The 21,848-nt window shown below is 42.4% G+C and overlaps 1 protein-coding gene across 1 annotated transcript; it reads left to right on the top strand.

Annotated features, from left to right (window-relative positions):
* The first annotated feature begins 10,986 nt into the window (after window positions 1-10,986).
* Window positions 10,987-21,031, top strand: LOC127036870 (interstitial collagenase-like). The gene is made up of 10 exons (XM_050928146.1): window positions 10,987-11,196; window positions 12,203-12,447; window positions 12,787-12,935; window positions 13,026-13,151; window positions 15,022-15,183; window positions 15,631-15,748; window positions 16,522-16,655; window positions 18,035-18,194; window positions 20,373-20,476; window positions 20,714-21,031. The coding sequence occupies exons 1-10, from the start codon at window positions 11,095-11,097 to the stop codon at window positions 20,812-20,814; spliced, it is 1,401 nt and encodes a 466-aa protein (XP_050784103.1). The 5' UTR covers window positions 10,987-11,094; the 3' UTR covers window positions 20,815-21,031.
* Window positions 21,032-21,848: the final 817 nt, after the last annotated feature.

Here is a 21,848-nt window from a genome sequence, read left to right on the forward strand (position 1 = left end):
GAACACAAAGTCCTGGATGATGTATAAAAGAAGTAAACAATACTGTAAATACACCAGAGATTACTTTTCATTAATTAATTTCTAAAACCAGCGCTGGCTCCAACTTTTTTGCTGCCCCAAGCAGCAGAAACAAAAGGAAGAAGAAGAAGAACCCGATCAAGTTGCCGCCAATGTGCCACCAAGGAGCAAGGCAGCGAGGTAAGGCCCCGCCGCCGAATTGCCGTGGATCTGGAGCAGGCCGATTGAGCTGCAGCCCTGAAAACAGACACACTTCCGCCCCTTTCTATTGGCCGCCCCAAGTACCTGCTTCCTTCACTGGTGCCTGGAGCTGGCCCTGTCCAAAACATGTAGTCAGAATTCTGAAGGTTTCAGTGTACATCCATTAGTCAAACTATAGCTATTGTACATTCTGCAGTTCTGTAAATAACAGAAATGCAATACTTAGCATGAATATGTGTATATGTAAGTAAATATGTATCATATATAGAGATTTTGTAGTTATTTGCCAGATGATATATTTACTTGCAAAAGATGATAATTTCCTAACTCAAAAAGTGTTGCATCCAACACCGGAATTCTATATTAGATTTCATCTTGACAGATAAAGAGGAACTGATTCATAGAACTAAAAATGAATGGTATCTTAGGTACAAATGCTGAGGACTTGATCACATTCATAATATGCAAATAGAATAAAGCCCAGACCATATATATATATATCTCCAGTGCTTTAAAAGGACCAAATTCAGAAAGCTGGAAACAATTATGAGCTTGATCAGCTAGGAGGAAGAATTTAATCACAAAAATGAGAAAGATAATTGGGGGTTGATTAAGAACACTTTACCAGATATCCAAAAATCAAAATCCCATAAGTGAGGAAGAAGGATGATTGGTAAAAAAAAAAAAAAAAAAAAATCACTTGGTTTAGAGGGGAACTGAAGGAAGTGATCTATGGCCAGCAAAATTAAGGACAATAAGGAGTTTTAAAAAATATATTAGGAACTAAAGGAATCCTAACAATTGTATTGGCCTATTACTAGATGGGTGGAATTATCAGTACTTATGCAGAAAAGGCAGAAGTGTTCAATTAAAATTTATGTTCTGTATTTGGGAAAACACAGACAATGTAGCCCTAACATACAATAACACTCTTTCCATTACACTAGGATCTTAGGAGAATGTTAAACAGCACCTAATAAAGTTAAACATTTTAAATCAATGGGCCCAGATAACTTGAGTTTTAAAAGAGCTGGTTGAGGTGGTCACTGGACCATGAATGTTGATTTTCAATAAGTCTTGGAACACTAACAGTTTCAGAAGACTGAAAGAAAGCTCAAGAAGTGCCAATATTTAAAAAGGATAAACGGGATGATCTGGATAATCATAGTCCTCTCAGTCTGACACTGATCCCAGGCAAGCTGATGGAGCAGCTGACATGGTTAATAAAAAATTAAAGGAATGTAATATAATTAACACCAATCAACATGAGTTTATGGAAAATAGCTACTATCAAACTAATTTGACACCTCACTTTGATGGGATTACTAGTTTGGTGGATAAAGGTAATTGTGTTTATGTAATATACTTAGCCTCTCCACCTGCATACCCCTAGTTGTCACCAACTACCCCACATTGGGTTTAATGTGGCTATGAAGTCACAGCACCAGGCCTTGGAGAGAGCTCTCTCAACACTGTAAAAAACCCACCCCCACGATGGGACTAGCTACCAGTACTAGGAGTACAGCACCCAGCACTGGTGCACTGTCTACACTGCCACTTTACAGCACTGAAACTTGCATCGCTCGGGGGGATATTTTTTCACTCCTCTGAGTGAGAAAGTTTCAGCACTGTAAAGAGGCAGTGTAGACAAGGCCTGGAACCCAAATGGGTATCATCAAATATTTACAACCCGTACTCCATGGAGATCACCTCCTGAAGGAAATCTTGCCTGAACTCCCACGTTTGGCCTTCAAACAGCCCTCCAACCTCTCCAAGCTCATCATCAACCTTCCAACAGACCAGGACACACCAACTCAAAGTGGCACCAAAACAACAGATGCAAAACCTGCAGACATATCTCCACTTCTACAATGATCAACACTCCCCTACAACACACCTTTTAAGATCCCTGAGCACTGCCACCCAGAGTGGGGGGCAAGTGGAGCAATTTGCCCCAGGCCTCAGGCTCTGCAGGGGCCCCCGTGAGAATGGCTGAGGCTCCCTCCTCAGCCCCACCTGATCCTGTCTTCACCCCTCTCCTGGAGCCTCAGCACATCCAGCAGCTTTCCTCATCAGCTGTAGCGTGGCTCCGGCGGGGGCCCTGAGCTCCGCCTGCTCAGACTCACATGGTAAGCGGGCGGGGCTGCGAGCTACAGCCTGAGCTCAGCTCCCTCCGCTCGGCCTGGAGCTCGCAGCCCCGCCCCTTACCACGTGGCTCTGAGGGGGGCGGAGCTCAGGGGCCCCGCCGGAGCCACACTGCAGCTGTCAAGGGAAGCTCCTGGATGCACTCAGGCTCTGGGTGAGGGAGCCAGGGGTAAGGGGCTGGGGGGGTTGGCTAAGGTGCAGGAAGTCCCAGGGACAGTCAGGGGACAGGGAGGGGTCAGAGGCTGAGGGGGCAGTCAGGGGACAGGGAATGGGGGGGTTGGATTGTGGGCGTTCCAGGGGTCTGTCAGGACTCAGTGGGGGAGTGGATAGGGGTTGGGGCAGTCAGGGGACAGGAAGCAGGGGTGGGGTCCTGGGGTGGTGGTTGGGGGTGGGGTCTCTGGGGGATGGTGAGGGGACAAGGAGCAGGATGGGTCGGGGAGTCTGAAGAGGGGCGGGCCATCAGGGGGCAGGAAGTGGGTAGGGGTCAGATAGGGGGCAGGGCCAGGCTGTATGGGAGGCACAGCCTTCCCTACCCTAAAGCTCATTCAGCAGTTTGAGGCTTGCAGAAGAGCCAAGCTGTTAGCTTTTCCATTAGGGCTGTCATCCCTTTTACTTCTCAAATGCCAAGTTATAGCCTATATTTAATTTCAGTGCCATAGGGAGATTCATGTCAGGGGAGGGTAGCTTCAATTAAAATTAGCCACTGGAGGAGGGATCACATGAGAAGAGCAATATCCTTCCAACCCTACCAAGGGAGAGCCCCCTCCCCTACACTCCCTGAGGCTCCAAAGGGGTTAATTCAGTGGTTCTCAAACTTTTATACTTCTGACCCCTTTCACATGGCAAACCTCTGAGTGCGACCTCCCCTTATAAATTAAAAACACTTTTTTATATATTTAACATTATTATAAATGCTGGAGGCGGGGTTTGAGGTGGAGGCTGACAGCTCGCGACCGTGATCCCCTGAGGGGTCCTGACACCCAGGTTGAGAACCCTTGGGTTAATTTAATTTTAGCACCCTGTGTCCAATCATATGCATGTGCTATTTTGAGCATTTCAGTTTTCACAACGTAGGCTTATCCCAGATTCTGGAACAAGCTCCAATGCTCAGTTCGTGGAGTATGTACATAAGCTATACTAAAGACAAACCCACAGAAACCATCTCCAGTTTCTGAGGGCCCCCCTGGAGCCAGTCTCTACGAAATAGATAAATGCATGGAGGTTAAGTCCATTCATGGCTATTAGCCAGGATGGGTAAGGAATGGTGTCCCTAGCCTCTGTTTGTCAGAGGGTGGAGATGGATGGCAGGAGAGAGATCATTTGATCATTACCTGTTAGGTTTACTCCCTCTGGGGCACTTGGCATTGGCCATTGTTGGTAGACAGGATACTGGTTGGATGGACCTTTGGTTTGACCCAGTATGGCTGTTCTTATGTTCTAACCTAAATGAACCCAAAGTTATGGAGACAGATATGAGTCAAGGAAGCCAGGAGAATATCAGAAACCTGGAAAAATCTCTGACTGGATGGGCTCAGGCATTTGGTCACAAGCTGAGGTGGTTCAAAAGTTTTGGATTTTTTTTAAGCAGAATTTTTTTTTTGGTTTCTTTAAACAATCAAACACAGCAAGCAGCAAATGTTTGGCCACACACTTCTGAAACCCCAAACCATATTCAGGTTTTGGCAGACTAATTTTAGCTTATCAATTAAAAAAACCACAACAAATTTTGAAGGAAAGCAGACATTGTCCGTGATTTTTTTCTGCTTTTTAAAAACACCTAGTTTTCGATCCAGAAAAAGTTTTGATGAAAAACATTTGTCCGACCCTTTTAATGAGCTTTAGTGCCTTTTAGCACTAGCTAATGATGAGAACCAGTGATACCTTGCAAAGAAGTTTTCTCAAAACTGGGTTTGTGCCGAGATGCAGAAGGTTTATTTTTCCCAGGGCTGCCCGGGAGGGCAGGGAAGCAGTAAGTGGGGCAATTTGCTCTGGGCCCTGCAGACAGGGGCCACTCTAGACATTTCGCCGCCCCAAGCATGAGGGGCATGCCGCGGGGGGAGCTCTGCCGGTCGCCGGTTCGGCAGCTCCGGTGGACCTCTCGCAGGCGTGCCTGCGGAGGGTCCACTGGTCCTGCAGCTTTGGCGGATCCGCGGAACCAGCGGACCCTCCACAGACACGCCTGTGGGAGGTCCACCGGAGCCAAGGGACCAGCGGACCCTCCGCAGGCATGCCGCCGAAGGCTGCCTGTCTGCCGCCCTCCGGGCGACCGACAGAGCGCCCCCCGCGGCATGCCGCCCCAAGCATGTACTTGGCGTGCTGGGGCCTGGAGCCGCCCCTGCCTGCAGTGGCTCCCACGAGAATATAGTATTGTAGAGTATTGCAATTTTTTTTATGGAAGGGGCCCCCGAAATTGCTTTGCCCTAGGCCCCCTGAATCCTGTGGGCAGCCCTGTCCCTGAGTCCCTCACATGGCTATCACAACACGTGGTGTACCGCATCCAGTACACTGAATGCCCCATAACAACTATGTGAGTGAAATCAAACAATCAGTACACTCCTGAAGAAATTCACACAGGAAAATGATTAAAGCAACAAACGCCTACCACCTCTGGGTGAACACTTTTCACAAAGCAATCACTCTGCATCTGACCTATCAGTCCTCATCCTCAAAGGAAACCTGCACAATACCTTCAAAAGATGAGCCTGTCATTACTTTGGCTGACACTGAAAATCATGGACTGAATAGAGACACTGGTTTTATAGCTTATTACAACAATCTGTAACACACTAGGGCCCCTCCCCCCACCCACACAGCTTTTTTTCCTCCCCTTGCCCCCTATGACTAGAGAGGCATTAACAGGCCCCTTCACCTTGAATGGTCTCTCAAATACATGTTAACTACTTACATTAAAAAATCTGTCCACCTTATATTTAGCTGTTACACTCTGAGTACATTTCCCAGAGCTGAAGAAAAACTCTGTGTAAACTCAAAAGCTTGTGTTTCTCACCGACAGAAGTTGTTCACCCAATGAAAGATATTACCTCACCCACCTTGTCCTCTAGACAACTCTAAGGCATTTGACTTGGTACCACATGACATTTTGATTAACAAAGTAGAATGATAAAATTAACACAGCATGGATTCAAAGCTGGCTACTTGATAAGTCTCAGAATGTAATTTGAAATGGGGAATTATGACTGAGCAGGTGTGTTGCTAGTGGGGTCTCTCAGAGATCGGTTCTTGGTCCTATGCTATTTAACTTTCTTTTATCAATGACCTGGAAGAAAACATAGAATCATCCCTGATTAAGTTTGCAGATGACACCAATATTGGGAGAGTGGTAAATTATGAAGGGGACCAGTCACTGATTCAGAGTGATCCAGTTCGCTTGGTAAACAGGGAGCAGGCAAACAACATGTGTTTTAATATAGCTAAATGTAAAGACATACATGTTGGAACAAAGAATGTAGTCTATATTCCTAGGACTTTATCTTAGAAAGCAGTGACTTTAAAAAAGGTTTTGGGAAATGGGAGCGGATAGTCAACTGAACATGAGCTCCCAGTGCGATGTTTTTGCCAAAAGGGCTAATGCTATCCTTGGATGCAAAACCACTGTGATCATGTAGTCTGACCTACATAACACAGGCCATAATGTTTTACCCAGATTATGCTGCAGTAGTGTTTTCTACTACGTAACACCCTCACTATTAAAAAGTTTAGTCTTATTTTGCACCTCTGTCCATTCAAACTCTAACTTGCAATGATGATTTATTGCAACAACCAAAAAGTTTTTAAAAACCCAACATAAAATAGTATTTTTTCCTTTGTCTATTGTGTTTGTGCTGACGATCAAATGCATCTGTTAATGGCAATGTTAAATTTTGTCTACATCCATCATAGAAACAAGAAAAATACAAACTAGAACATGAATTGAATAACCATTTTGATTTTCAAAAGTACTCACCATTAAGGATGAAATCCTGGCCCCACTGAAGTTAATGGAAGTTTTGCAACTGATATGAGTTGGGCCAGGGATTCACACTGTCTATTCTCCCTTATGGAAGGAATGTGTCTGGCTGAGCCAGTATTGGCCAATATGTCAATCATGAATGCTTTGGTGGCCCCTTCACTGTCTATAGGGTTGAAGATTGAATTAAAATTCCTTTTCTGGCCATGCTGCTGGTAAAGACCTTCCAGATGAAACCCAGTGCAGAATATAATATAATAACCTGTCTGAATGTAATTATGGACAGAAGCAATAGCTCTAAAAGATAATATATTGCTGTCATTTGGCTCAATAGAGATTAACTCTGAAGCCTAACGACAAGTTAAATGTCAACATTTTACAATGTTTTACAGTTTCCTAAATAACATATAAAATTTCAGCTTTGCAGACCAGCTCAGGAAGGGCTTTGAGGATGTAATAGAGAAAGATGCAAATATGTTTTACTGGAGAAGCTATCAGGAGGTTAGAGTCAAATGGAGTGGAGGAGGGACAGGAGGAGTCAAGTGGCCCCTACTGTGGTTGTTTGGGGATGATTTGGGTTTAGGGATGTAAGGAAAGGAAATATCACTTCAGTAAGTGTAGATGCAGGCTCACAGAAGGTTATCCAGATCTCAGAGAGATGGAGGTGATCTTCTTTTCGATGCAGTGGGTATTCCAGAGGGAGTAATAGATAGAGAGTGTGGCTCATATTTCCTGTCGATTCCCTGGAATGTATACAAATCTGGGTATATCTGTGAAGCGTAGTGGCAAACAAAGTGTGTGACTGTGATGGAAACTCCACCTGTCTTCCCTTGGGTAAATTCCAGCCTGGGATTCAGCAGACCAGGTTGGCACAGAGAGGTGTGCCTGCAAGAATGATTAATCTGCCCCATATAGTTTGTGTACTCAGGAAACAGCTTATTGGCTTCGAAAGGTGGTGCTCCTTTGCCTATCCTTAAAATAGAGTCCAACTGATTTCAATTGATGACATTATGTCTGAGACTGTGCAAGTCATTGAGGTGTAACTCAGGAGCTGGCCCCATCTATCACCTGTTGGAGTGTTACTGTTTTAATACAACGGACTAATTATACAGATTCAGCATGTATCCCTCCCCCACTGCCCTCTCCTCATTTGAGGGAATATGAGTCACCTGGCATTGCTGCTGGCCTGAGCCAATGTCACGGAAGTCATGGATTTTTTGGCAAAACTGGACATCTTATTTGTTTTATATAATTGATTGATAAATCTCCTAAAGCAGAATCTATACTCTTAGGTTAAAGAAACTGTCCCAACATTAGCTATCATCTCATTTACAATAACGCACATCAGGAGCTTGTATGAACTCTTAAATAGACAAATTTCATAGGGAGGCCTCCTTCTTCTCAAGTTAGTATCAAAATGTGCAGGGCCCCAGTGTGAATTTTCTAGCAGTTTAAGAAAACATGATAGTAACTTATTCAACACTGATATACAATAGCAGTGTATGGCTTTTGTGTACAACTTTGTGCATAAAAAAATGACTCAATAGCAAAAGAGCTTGTTTCAGCATAACATGATTTTGCATGAAGACGTTGCTTTTTATTGCTTCAGAGGAGATTAAAAGCAGACCACTGTAGGGTACAAATGACAGGGCAAGATGTTTGCACATAAATGTAGAAATTGTCCTCTTAGAATGAATACAGAACTTGCTAGTGCCACCTATTGGTGGAAAGGTAAAACTGACTATAACTCTTGCTACAGCAAATGCTGAAATTGTTAAAATCGGCTTTCTGAATTGCAAATTGTTGTTCTCAATTTTCATAGTACTAAAATGGCATAAATGGAAAAACTACTGACCAAATTGCCCCCTCATGAAGGAAAACCTGCAGTAGGAGGAAACCCTAGTGTAGCTGCCCTTGAGGAATTTCTCCTGACTTGTTTTATTGGGGAGGGGGAGGGAGGAGGGCAGGATCCCCTGACAGGAAGAGGCCCTGGGTCCAGCCCTTTGGGGATGAAAATCACTAGAACGTTTAAAGTTTTTATCAGTTACAAATAAGGAACAAAGGAAAGTAGGCTGCAGATTCAAACACAATTTTGAGCTCCAATGTAGATGGGGTCCTAATGTATCAGGAATAAGAAACTAATGCAGCAAGAATGGGTCCAGTTAAAGAGCTGTGCCTTAGATATGCATAACAGAGGTGCCACTTTCTAAATGAAAAAAATTATGTCTAAAGTAAGATCAACATTAAATATGGAGAGGGGATTCTGAACTTCCTGGGGACAGACTAAGTGAAACTCTGCTAGGGATGGTCAGAAATGTTTTGATGAAATGTTTTGATCAGTGGAAAATGCCGATTCATTGAAGCCAAACTTTGTGTGGAAATGTATCAGTTTCAGTGAGAGAGAGAAAGCCCCACTCCACAAGAGGCAATAGTCCAGAGGCTGGGGCAGTCACCTCTGATGTGGGTTAAAGACCCTACTCTGAACTGGGTAGTGCATAGACTTGAACCTGTGTCTCTCACATCTCTAGGGAGTGCCCTAAATATCAGTCTATTGGCTGCTCTTGGGTAGGTCTCTCTCTTGCTTTTGTTTTGTTCTGTTTTTAGTTTTGAAAGGTCTGTTTTATTCCACCTATTTCAAAACTTCAAAACATTTCACAAAATAGAATTCTTGTTTTTGGGCCAGCCCTGCTTTCTGCCCAGTTGAGAATGGGACTTGAACAAGAGCAAGTTGGAAGACAAGTTCCATAATGTTTTTAAATGTGTTTAGTTTTCCTTCAAAAACCAAATAAAGGCAAAATGATAAAAGAAAGGAAGAAGGCAAAGCAGTGAGTTACCCATGGGATAGCTGAGCAAAACTAAAAATACAATAGCCTGTATAAAACACAAGAAGGAGAAGTGTATATAGAAAAGTGCCTCTTTCACAAACAGGACTAGACTAGATAAACAAAGACAGCTTTTCAGCCTCAAGTCGATGAATAAGAGCATGACAACTTTGAACACATAACGTAATGCAATGTCATTGGAGTTGTGTCCAAGATACGTGCCACTGTTTGTTAATTCCTGAAAATGATTATGAAACAAGAATAATCAAAAATTGTGTTTCTTTGGATGATGAATCTTGAAACTGAAGATATGTGTGGCTGAAAAGGAGATCCATCATGATGAGTTATTTTGCTAATACTTGTAAATGTTGGCATTAATTTATTCCTTCCCTATTTCTGAAACTTCCTGTGCCAGTTTCTCACAGTTTACCTCACAGAGGATGTATTAATCTGCAGTGTTTAGAATGAAAAAAGATAGAGAGAGATTTAGTTTGACTAGACAGCTGTCACTTCATTTAAAAAAAGATTAGTTCTGACAAAGGCCCAGGGAGGGGGATGCTTTATTCTGCTTTCACTTATAATGCATTACAATGGTTTAATCAGTAGAGTTAATCATAATTTAGGACTTGATCCTGCAATAAGGACATTCAAATGTCTACACCCTTGCTTTAACTTGAAGCGCTCCTCTTGAAGTCAATGAGATCATTCGACTACTTAAGGTTTAGCACCTGCTTAAGTGCTTTACTGGAGCAGGAACTAAGTGCACTGGGACTCCACACAAGCACATTGGCCTGCTCTAAATGCAGGATTGGGATATTACACTGCAGTGAGATTAGAATCAAGCCCTGGCTGGGTAAATTTTGAATGTCCCTGTCCCAAAGAACTAAAGACTTTGGAGAGTATAATATAGTTGCAGGTATTATCTTATTGAGATCAATTGGGCTACTTCTGAGTTTAAGGTCAAGCCTGTACTTAAGTGATCTTCTGGATTAGGGTGGGCAAACTACGGCCCTTCAGACATTTTAATCCAGCACTCAAGCTCCCGCTGGTGAGCAGGGTTGGGGGCTTGCCCACTCCGCGTGTGCCATGGCTCCACACGAATCCCAGAAGCAGAGGAATGTCCCCTCTCTGGCTCCTACAGCCTACACCCCTGCCCCCCTTCCGTGCCCCAATCCCCTGCCCCAGCCCTGATCCCCCTCTCGCCGTCCTAACCCCTTGGTCCCAGCCCAGAGCACCCTCCTACACTCCCAACCCCTCATCCCCATCCCCACCACACAGTCTGCATCCTCAACCGGCTGTCTCACCTCCTCTCCGCACCCCGACCCAAGAGCCCAGGTCAAAGCCCAGAGCCCCCTCCTGCACCCAGAACTTCTCATTTCTGGCCCCACCCCAGAACCTGCACCCCCAGCCAGAGTTCTCATCCCATCCCGCATCCCAACCCCTAATTCCTTGAGCATTCATGCCCCTTCATACAATTTCCATACACAGATGTGGCCCTTGGGCTAAAAAGTTTCCCCACCTGTGTTCTAGATGGAGGTTGCTGTGTTTGTTTTCATCACTATGAATGATGAAACACCATAATGTTTTTCTGAATTTTCTGAAAAAATGGGATCACTTGGATGGGACATAATCTAATAGAGGAAGGAAAGGAATTTGGAATCACCAAAACGCTTTCATTTGAAAACCTCTTCCTTTCTTATTAATCATATTATATGATTGTGAAAATGGGGGGAGGGAGTTCTGTTAGTTGTGTCACCCCTTGGTGATGAAACTATTGTTATGTATCGGTTTCCTTGCTAATCAGAGGAAGTTATACACAATGAGTCAGTTTCTAGCTGATATCCACAGTCACTATATAAACAGGGCTATCTGAGAGACATGTGTGTAGCAGCTATAGAGTAAGCAGTGTTAGTGTTACAAGGCACAGAAGTGACGATAAGAATGAAGACCCTTCTGCTTCTGCTGGTATTGTATGTAGCATCCTCCTCTGCAGCTCCTGCGTCTTCAGAAACAGAAGATGACAAAAACATCCAGCTTGTGAAGGTAAATATTTGCTATGAATTTCAGACACTCTAAATTAAAAGGCAGGAAGGAACCTTCTTATCAGTTTTACAAAAGTTTACCTTATAATTGTCAAACTGCAGTTGTATTTCTTATTTTTTAGAAACAGTCCTGATGTTCAAGTGGTACCAAGTTGCAGAACTTTTAAGGGAAATATTTCCCCTTGGCACTACCTTAGTTTTGTCTAAATTATGATTATGACTGTCAGAAGTGATATAATAAAGTAATAAAATACTACAGAAACGTCACATTAATTATGTTATCTAGCAACCAGATTGTGATGTTCTATAAAAATATAGGCACCAATTCAGCAAGGTACTTAACTCTGTGCCTAACTTTAAGCTCATAAATAGTCTCATTGTCTTCAATGGGTGTACTTAAAATTAGGCACATGTTTAAGTACCTTGCTGAATTAGAGCCTTAATGGAGCAGCAGAACAAAAAATAACTAAGTTATATAATCCTTGTTAAGATGTTATAACACTTCTTTTTTTTTTTTTTTAAATGTGTAACTAATGTTAGGCTCCTAAATTATTTGGTTGATAAGTAGATGGCTTCAAAAGCATCCAGTGTCCTCCACTGGTTTCATTGGAAATCATAACTGAGTAGTGGCTGAGGGATAGATCCTATCAGCCTTTACTGATTTGAGCAGCCCCAGAGAAGTCAACTGAATTACTCATGAGAGAAAGGGCTGTGGGAAGAGGTTGCAATATGCAAATTTAGAGTAAATAACTGAAGAGTAAATTTTAGATTTTTAAAGATACATGTTGCAAAAGCTTTCACTGTAAAACAGGAAATCAGTAGGTCAGTCAGAAAACTATACTGTATTATATCTTGCTGTTTAAATAAATCCCTGCAGAAAGTGACCTGTCTTGACCCCTCGAAAACACAGACCCCAGGCACATGGGTGTAATTTTGTAAATGTTTAAACTGTTCTGCAGGACTTAATGAATACAAATGACCCAAAACACTGTTCTTGTTTTTGTCAGACTTATCTACAAAATTTCTACGAGCTTGAAACAGACAAGCAGTCTCGCTTTAAGAGTAAAAACATTAAGCCTCTAACTGAAAAACTCAAGGAAATGCAGGCATTTTTTGGGCTGAAAGTGACTGGGAAACCAGATGTTGACACTTTGAAGTTGATAAAGAAGCCCAGGTGTGGTGTACCTGATATTGGTCAGTATGTCCTCACTGATGGAAATCCAAAATGGGAAAGAAAGAATCTGACATACAGGTAACATTTGTCTAAATAATTTATTGAGCAAAAGAGTTAAGGCCAAAATTTTCATATGATTTGCCGAAAGTTCCAAAGTTAGGCACTGAATTCCATATTTAGACACCTAGATAAGTGTTCTGTTTTTAAAGGGAGGATGAAACCACCATTAAAGTCTGTGTGAGTTGTAAATGCTCAGAATTTGAAAATCAAGTCACTTAATATGCTGCCAAAATGTAGCTTTAAGGTGTTTAGCAGTAGGCACCAAATTTCAAATATTTTGGCATAAAACATTATATTGTACATGAACTACAAGTGTAATACCAAAAATTGTATACTACTTTTGGGGTTATTTTAAAGGATTGTGAAATACACACCAGATATGAATCCAGCAGATGTGGACGAAGCAATCCAAAAGGCGTTTAAAGTTTGGAGTGATGTGTCACCACTAACATTCAAAAGGATCTACGATGGCAATGCAGATATAATGATGTCTTTTGAAATTGGAGGTAAGAATGTTATACTAATACAAACATTAGCCATCATCACTTATAGAAGTGCTTGGCAATAAGAATTAAATTAATTATCCTTTTTTTTAGATCATCGTGACAATTCTCCCTTTGATGGACCTGATGGACTCCTGGCTCATGCCTTTCAGCCTGGCAATGGTATTGGTGGAGATGTCCACTTCGATGAGGCGGAATATTGGACAAAAGGCTCAAAGGGTAGGAGCTTCATTACTACCCCTGTTCATACAACATTAGATCGTGCAATCTTTGTTCATGTGAAGTTGTAACTCAGGCCTTGTCTACACCACAAAGTTGCAGCACTGGTGAGGGGGTTACAGCGCTGCAACTTAGGAGGTGTACACATCTGCAGGGCATTACCAGCGCTGCAACTCCCTGTTTGCAGCGCTGGCCGTACACCCGGTCGAACCTCGGGTGTAGAGGATCCAGCGCTGGTGATCCAGCGCTGGTCATCAGGTGTAGACACTCACCAGCGTTTTTCTTGACCTCTGTGGAATAAGCAGGTATCCCAGCATACCTGAGGAAGCCTCTCTGGTAATCAAGCAGGTCTCCTTCCCCGCGGTTTGCTCTCCCATTCCCCGAACCCCCCCGCAAGCAGGTCTCCTTCCCCACGGTGTGCTCTCGCGTTCCCCGAACCCCCCTGCAAGCCGCCCAACAGCGCTGCAGTGTGGCCACATCTAACACCAGTTGCAGCGCTGGTTGCTGTAAGTGTGGCCACTCTGCAGCACTGGCCCTATACAGCTGTACTAATACAGCTGTAACAACCAGCGCTGCAAAATTGTAGATGTAGACATACCCTCAGGCTCAGACCCACAAAAGACGGGCTATAGGATATTCTGATGTGACTCTCTTTCAATCTCCCCTGTTGAAGCTGATCCACTGGGTATAAATAATTAAATATTAATAGGGTGGTTCAGAGGTGGGAATCCCATGTTCAAATCCCTTCTCATCAGGCAGAGGAGGGAACTGAATCTGCATCTTTCACCTCCTGAGTGAATGCCTTGATCAGAGGGCTAAAACTTCTCTGGGAAGACTCTGCCTCCTCGTTCGCTGACCATCTTGTGTGGCATTAGGCATGTTCTGAGCACATCTACTGGATTAGCCCCCACAGATGTCTGGGCACCTGCCTGAGGCAGCCCTGTGCCTGCCCAGAGGTAGAAACATAGGATGGCTAGGGGACTTTTACAGTGAAAATTTTGGTGCTGGGGGAACATAGGTGCCTACAGAGTTAAGTGGCAGCTGAACAGGGATTTTGAGGATCTTAGTGACACCTAAATTTTGGATTTAGAGGCCTAAAGTGGGAATTAGGCACCTAAGTCCTTACATGGACCTGAGCCTTACTCTATGAGCTGTTCCTTTGATGTCAGGGTGTGAATGAGGGTAGCAGAATCTGACTCTCTGACTGGTTTTTCCTACCTCACTTCTTCAACAAACTTATTTGAGGGAAACGGCTCTGTAGGATGATATGTTTTGATGAGGTTCAGATTGGGTTGTTTCAGTCTGGCACGTTTTATGATGGGTTACACTAAAGAAATTGTGGTGCTTAGAAAAGTTAGTTTTCTTTGGCAGCAAGGAAACATCAGTCCATGCTGAAAATATCACAGACTCTTCAAGACAGGGACAGTGCTTTTCTATGCCCAGGCCTAGCACAAAGGGGTTTGATGCTGACTGGGTTTTTTGGGCATCACTACAATTCTCCTCTCATATACTTTCATGTAAATAAGGATGAATTTTATTAAAGTCAGTGACCCTCCATTTATTTCAATGGCATTATTCCTGATTTACATCCGTCTAAGAAGGAAAATTGGGTCATTTGTGAAGGGTTGGGGGGTTACAATAAGGGCAAGGGAAGCAGTAACTGGGGCCTGATTGGTTTATATGTCCATATAAAAAATCCTCTCCTTCTATATTTCTTTATATTGTAATGTTTGCACATTACTGAAAGAATCTCAAGTGTCTCTAATATGCTTTGAGCTGGCATGTATAGGTATTTCCTACTTAGACAGCTGTACTGTAGATTCAAACACAGTTCACCTATTTTAAATGTACATTTTTTTTAATTCCTCAGGATACAACTTGTTCTTTGTTGCTGCCCATGAACTTGGCCATTCACTGGGTCTGTCTCATTCTACTGATCCTGGTGCCCTGATGTACCCCACCTATTCCTACACTGAGCCTAACGAATTTCGCCTTCCTCAGGATGACATTAACGGCATTCAAAAGATCTATGGTAGGAAAATTAAACATTTAGTCATATGCTGGGTTAATTTCACTTTTATGCAGAATGCTGCTTAATCAATAAAAAATGTATATTTTAAGAAGCATTCTACTAATTCTGGAAACATTCTAGTGTTGCTGCACAGAGAAATTCCACTATTGCTGAGCTCCTGTTAACTAGAGGTGGGCAATGGCCGTGAAGGTGGTTGCACTGAAGTTCAGCTCCTCTGCATGCTCATTCTTGCACACTTCAGTAGTTTTGTAGAAACTAAGCCTCACTTGTGCTGAGTTTAGGAACTCCACAGACCTGAAGTTACTTGGCAGAACCCTGATTAATGTCCACCTCCCCACAATTTCTCATGAGAAGATTTTGTGTGTCCACCAAGTCCTTCATAATGTTGGTTTTCAGCTATATTTCTCCATATTATACAATGCCAACTGTTCTTTAATCTTCATGTAGGACAGTCAGATAACCCCATTCAACCAACCGGACCCACAACGCCAGGAACTTGTGACCCCAAATTGACTTTTGATGCTGTCGCTACCATGCGTGGAGAACAGCTGTTCTTTAAGGGCAGGTAACAACAAAGAACTTCTGAGTTACTTCTTTGAACTGCAGTACTTAAAAGGAAACAATATTTCAGATCATTTAATTCCCAAGAGGCATGAGGGGAAACAGTCACTTAGAAATGTAGCGCTAACAATAAAAATCACATACAAAAGGTGGCCCAAATTCTCTGATGATGGGTGCCTAGCTTTACCTAACATTTCTCTCAGGCATGACAAAATGCTTCAGCTGTTTCCAAAGTGGCTGCATCAAATGGTGAGATGGCTAAAGGGCACCAACCACTGTACTGTAGTTGCTAAGGAATTCTAATTGTTTTCAATGGGAACTATGACCCAGATTCTGCTATGCACCACTCTGATCAGAGGAGAGGAACCTAAATGTTAGTGGTCTATTGGCTAAGGCTGGTGAAGGTGAGTCAGGACTCCCCCCTAGACTCTATTCCAACTACTCTGCCACTGTAATCAGTGGAATGATAGATTTTTCACCAGTCTAGATTCAACTGAAAAGAGGGCAGCAGCAAACTCATGATTTGGAATGGTATGTTTATGTGACACACTGGGCCACTACTCCACCACACTGTAGGTCATTGGCAGGGATAGAATATGTGACCTCTGGCACCAAAACTACTAAAGGATTAGTTCTAGTAGATAGCAATCATAGCACTCCTTTCCGCACTCTGGCTCAAACACTAATGGGAGACAGAATCAGACACACTTCACCTTTGTATTACGTTTATGTTAGGTGCAGGAACAGTTTCTAATATGAAAATTTTATTTAAACCAGGTATTTCTGGCGCAAGCATCCTCAGATGACAGAGGTCGAACTCAATTTCATTTCTTTATTCTGGCCAAATCTGCCATCTGGAATTCAAGCTGCTTATGAAAATGTTGAAAGGGATCAAGTTTTTCTTTTTAAAGGTAACAGAATCTGACATTTGTTAGTTCTTCTGATATATGAATTTACTGGGAATACTTTGCTCCACAGATTGTGCAATTCTCCTTAGAAGAACTTGCACAAAATGACTCAAATGTTCAAATTACAAAAGCCTCCAAAATGTGTGAATAATGAAATTAAAAGGTTGCTCATCTATTTAATATAAATGCTCTGAAAAGCAAGATATGAAAATGGCTTCACTTTTCCTTCAAATCTACTTTTATCATAGGAAATAACATACAGCTATTAAGAAGCACTTTGGCTAAATTCAAAATGTGCTGTGGACTAGAGCACTAGCAGTCTTGAATGAATACACTAATTCTCAGTACTAAGTCAAAGAACTAGCAGCTGTTTTGAAAAGCATTCAGCAGAGTATTAGTTAATTATTGATGCCCCATCCAAAAGGTCTGCTAGGTACCTGACAGAACACAGAGAATAAAAGCTCTCCAGAGCTTTTAGAATCTAGGCATAGACAGGACATACAGGTGAGGGTAATTACTAGAGGTGGTCAAAAAATATAAACCTATTTATGTGAAAAATGTCAAACTGTTTTTCTTTGGAAGTGTTCAAAAGAGACCACTTTTGGTAAACAAACATTTTAAGAAGAATTTCAATAATATTTTTATTACAAATTTTGGCAAGAATATTAAAAGGGATACAAAATTTTCCACAATCCCCATTCCTGACCCAAAATGTTGACAATGCTGACACTTGTTTGTGAAAAACTTTGTTTAGTAAAAAGGCTGTTTGTTGATGAGAATAGCTGTTTGTTTGAAATAGTTCAACTAGCTCTCTTAACGATACACTTAGGTGGGGAGAGGGAGAGAGAGAAAAGATACATAAAATCACCTGATCATTTAGATAAGACATTTGCACTTATTAATAGTTAAGTTTCTGTATATACCTCTATTAAGACATGTATATGCCTCCATCACCAAAGTATCTGAACATATCCCAAGTATCGTTAATCTTCTGCATCCCAATAAACTACTCTTGGTGGATTACTTAACAATTCATAGAATTCAAGGAGTCTTCTCCCAAAATGTATAACGTGTATAAGTGTACGGGAAGGGTTCTTCTTGGACTCATTGTTCCAAGGTCTAATTTCTGTCCATGAAAGACATCTCCCCTAGGATTTATGCTATGTTTAAAATACAAAGATCAGTGCCATTCCTTAATTTACTGAAAGTAAAGGAGAGAATGAAATCTCAGAATCACTACTCAGCTATACATGTCTCTTGAAAATTAAGTTGCTTTGTTACCATCCTTGTAATGAAAGTACTAAGCCAGAAGCGATGATCTGATGTTGCTTAGTATGAGCAGAAGCTGCCGGTGAAGCATTAATTCTATTTTTTCTTTGCAGAGAACAAATATTGGATCCTCAGTGGGTATGACTTAGTGTATAACCACCCAAAAAGCATCTATGACTTGGGCTTCCCAAAAACAGTTAAGAGAATTAATGCAGCTTTCAGTGATGAGAATTCAGGGAAAACATACTTCTTTGTAGGTGACAAGTACTGGAGGTAAGATTTAATGTTCAACAGACTTAAGTTATATTCTCTCTATAGGCTTGGAGGATTAATATGGAAACATAAAATAAAATGTAATAGGGATTAAACCAATTGGATTCCACAAAACTGAATAGGGTTTGATGCAAGTTAGTTTTAAAATCCAGGGAGTCTGATAGAAAAAGTTAACCTAACCTTTCTACAGGTTTTTTCCAAAAATCCTTTAGAAATCTGTGGCAGGGATGTAATTATATTCTAGAGCAGGAATCGGCAACCTTTGGCACGTGGTCCACCAGGGTAAGCATCCTGGCGGGTCGGGCCAGCTTGTTTACCTGCCGCATCTGCAGGTTCGGCCAATCGCAGCTCCCACTGGCCACGATTCACCGCTCCAGGCCAATGGAGGCTGCAGGAAGCGGTGGCCAGCACATCCCTCGGCCCACGCCACTTTTCGCAGCCGCCGTTGGCCTGGAGCGGCAAACTGGGGCCAGTGGGAGCTGCGATCGGCCGAACCTGAGAAAGCGGCAGGTAAACAAATTGGCCCGGCCCACCAAGATGCTTACCCTGTCAAGCCATGTGCCAAAGGTTGCTGATCCGTGTTTTAGAGGATGAGACACAAAACCTGTAGAAACATTAATATATAGTATCTGAGCTAAGAGGTGAAAACATTATCTAAAAGTTGTTTCAGTTCTTTAAGAATTACCCAAAGGATGTAATGTTCTGAAATTATATTCCTGTGTCTCTAAAAACTTCAACTAAAAGAAGTCTTAATATACTGGATTTTTGTTCCTTCAGTGTGAACAGTCAAATAGGTTTATGCTGTGTGATTATACAGTAGTTTGTCATTACGGTTTGTTTATATTTCATAGTAGCTCAGTAATCTTTTGCAATAAATTACTCCGTTGAACTAATACCTGCATCACATTGCAATGGCTCTTCGGCTTTTCATCTGAAAACAGTTTAGAATGCAGTTGAATGGACTCTTGGAATCACAATATCAGGGGTATGGGGAAGCCATTCCAAAATTTGCCTTTGCCCCCGGCAGCCACCCTGTAGCTGCTGCTGCTTTCCAGCCATCCAGCTCTGAAGGCACAGTGGAAAGAGTGGCAGTTGCTCGCTGGGTGCCTAGCTCCGGCAGCAGTGGCGAAGTAATACTGGAGTGAAGGAGAGCAGTCTCCAGCCCGTGTCCCTGCCTGCTGGGGCACGCTGCACAGGGCAGGTACAGGATCCAGGGCTACCAACAGTAGCCTAGACTGAATCGCTCTGGCCTGGGCTTCTGTTCCCAGTCCCCAAGTTGCTGCTCCCCGAGGGTTCTGCCAGCCCCCGAGCTGGGTCCCCCTGCCTGGACAGCTCTTACCAGCTGCGAGCAGCCAGCACCCTGTACTGCCCAGCTCTTGCTTCCAGAGGAGGGAACTGAATCAGAATCTGTCACCTCCTGAGTGAGTTCCCTAATCACAGGGCTAAAACTTCTCTGGGAAGATTCTGCCTCCTCCTTGTTCACTGGTCATTTTGTGTGGCATTAGGCATGTTCAGAGCACACCTACTGGATTAACCCCTTCCAGCCTCTGACCTAGCCCCAGGGAAGTGCCACAGAGGGGGCAGGGCCTTGTGGCAATGTTCTGTCTGGCCCGCCTCAGTCCCTCCACTGGGAGCTGGTGCCACCGCTGCATAATGTAACAGTAATCAAAGATACATGTGACTTTTGCTTAATAAATAATATATCTGCTAGGCAGTTGACACTAAGACAAATATGATTTCAGAGTCACACATACAGGCCTTCCGCTTCCCGGTGCTGGTGCTTCACTTTCCCAAGAAGCACTGATTGATTAGGATGGCGTGGCCAAAGCTGTATATAGACTAGAAGAGTTTTATTCATTTGGGGCAGCCTTGCAAAACTGTCAGGTAAACTTACCAGCTCAGGTTCTAGCTTATCTTTACCAGACGTAGTTCCTGCCTGCGCATTCAGCCAAAACTCCTATACATACACACACATGCACTCCTGAGATGAAAGCTCAATGGAAGTTTTGTACACAAACCTGAAAACAGAATAGCAAGGATTTTAAGAGTTCAGTTAGTTTAGCTCATTCTTAGTGGATTTTCTACCAAGAATAGTCTCATTTATGTGTCAGGGTTTGTTTTCAACTTTTTAAATGTCATTTATTTACCATACATTGTAAATATATTTCTTCTATGCAGATACGATGAAAACAGGCAGTCCATGGATCAGGGTTATCCAAAGAAGATAATCAATGAGTTCCGAGGAATTAGCAAAAATATTGATGCTGCTTTCCAGTATGGTAGTAAGTAAAACAAATCTTTAAAAACAGTTTACTATGCTAGAATACTTGTGCTTCTCTAGGTTGAAGAAATCTTTTAAAAGAGAATCATTATTCGTATTTTCACTACTGTATTAAGATCAGAAATTAACACAAATGACTAAGTAGGTACTGCCAATGTTATATTTTGCTTTTTAGAAATATTTGTTGGAAAACATTTCACCTATGAAATATAACCATCCAATTTATTTTTATTTCTAGGATACATCTATTTCTTCATAGGAACAAGACAGTTCCAGTTTGATCCTAACGTCAAGAGAGTTGTCAGTGTCATGAAAAGCAATAGCTGGTTTAATTGCTGATTAATTCCATTGATTTCCTTCTTGCATGTTACAGTTGTTTTATATGCAGTATTATTAATCTATTAATAGATCTTAAAAAATCAAAAAAATTGTACAGTTCTCTGGCCTGAGGCTCTGGGAGCTCTGTCTGAATAACTTCAGAATGTTCGAGTACTGTCATTATGTAATTTATTGTATTATTATGGGCTGGACTTTTGATTACCCATAAAGTATTTTATATTTGTCCTACCACTTCCTGTGTCTTGTCATCATTGCCACTGCTCAAGAGCTACACTCTGCTCCCAAGCACAGGCTGAGCAAATGGGCTGTGCCCAAGGAAATTACATGGAGTCTTAGGGGATAAAAATCTTCCCTCAACTCAAAAGCAGAGAATGGAGCAGCCACACCGCTCTAGGCTGCATTACCATCCATGGCCACTGGAAAATTTCTGTGGTGCCAGCAGATCCCCTCTCTCATCAATCCATTAGTCATACTCAAACCTCTCCCCTTCCCAGCCCCAAATTTCTCTCTATGGCCAACTGCTGAGCTCTGCTTCTCTGATGCTTCATGTCATCCTTTTTGTCACGCAGTGGAGCTGCATTACTCCTTCTACATTCAGGAACATTTATGGCCCAGAATTAATTCCTAAGAGAATCCACATTTTAAAAATAGAAAACAAAATGGCAACATAACTGGAGAGCCTGATGCTTTATAGACACCTACATATTACACATTCATCCATTCATTTTCCAGTTAAGGTGAAAAAGAGATGTTGAGAGCCACGAAAGGGAGAACAAGTAGCTTAAACTTGATACAGTTGGAGAGCAGAACAGTGATGGGATCTAAGCACTGGACACATATAAAGCAATAGGAGAAGAAGATCCCACAGAAAAGCCATGAAAATAGTGAATTCAGGCAAACCTAGTTGCCCAGAGCCTGTTTCTGGGGTGCAGATGATGTTTCTATGATATAGTTGCCCTAAAAACTGCATATGTAATTTCTAAAAGAGGAGAGTAATGAATACCAGATGATGAATAAATGGTAAATATTCTTGT

This window comes from Gopherus flavomarginatus, chromosome 1 (genome assembly GCF_025201925.1).
Source record: "Gopherus flavomarginatus isolate rGopFla2 chromosome 1, rGopFla2.mat.asm, whole genome shotgun sequence".
In the NCBI taxonomy this organism is placed as follows: Eukaryota; Metazoa; Chordata; order Testudines; family Testudinidae; genus Gopherus; species Gopherus flavomarginatus.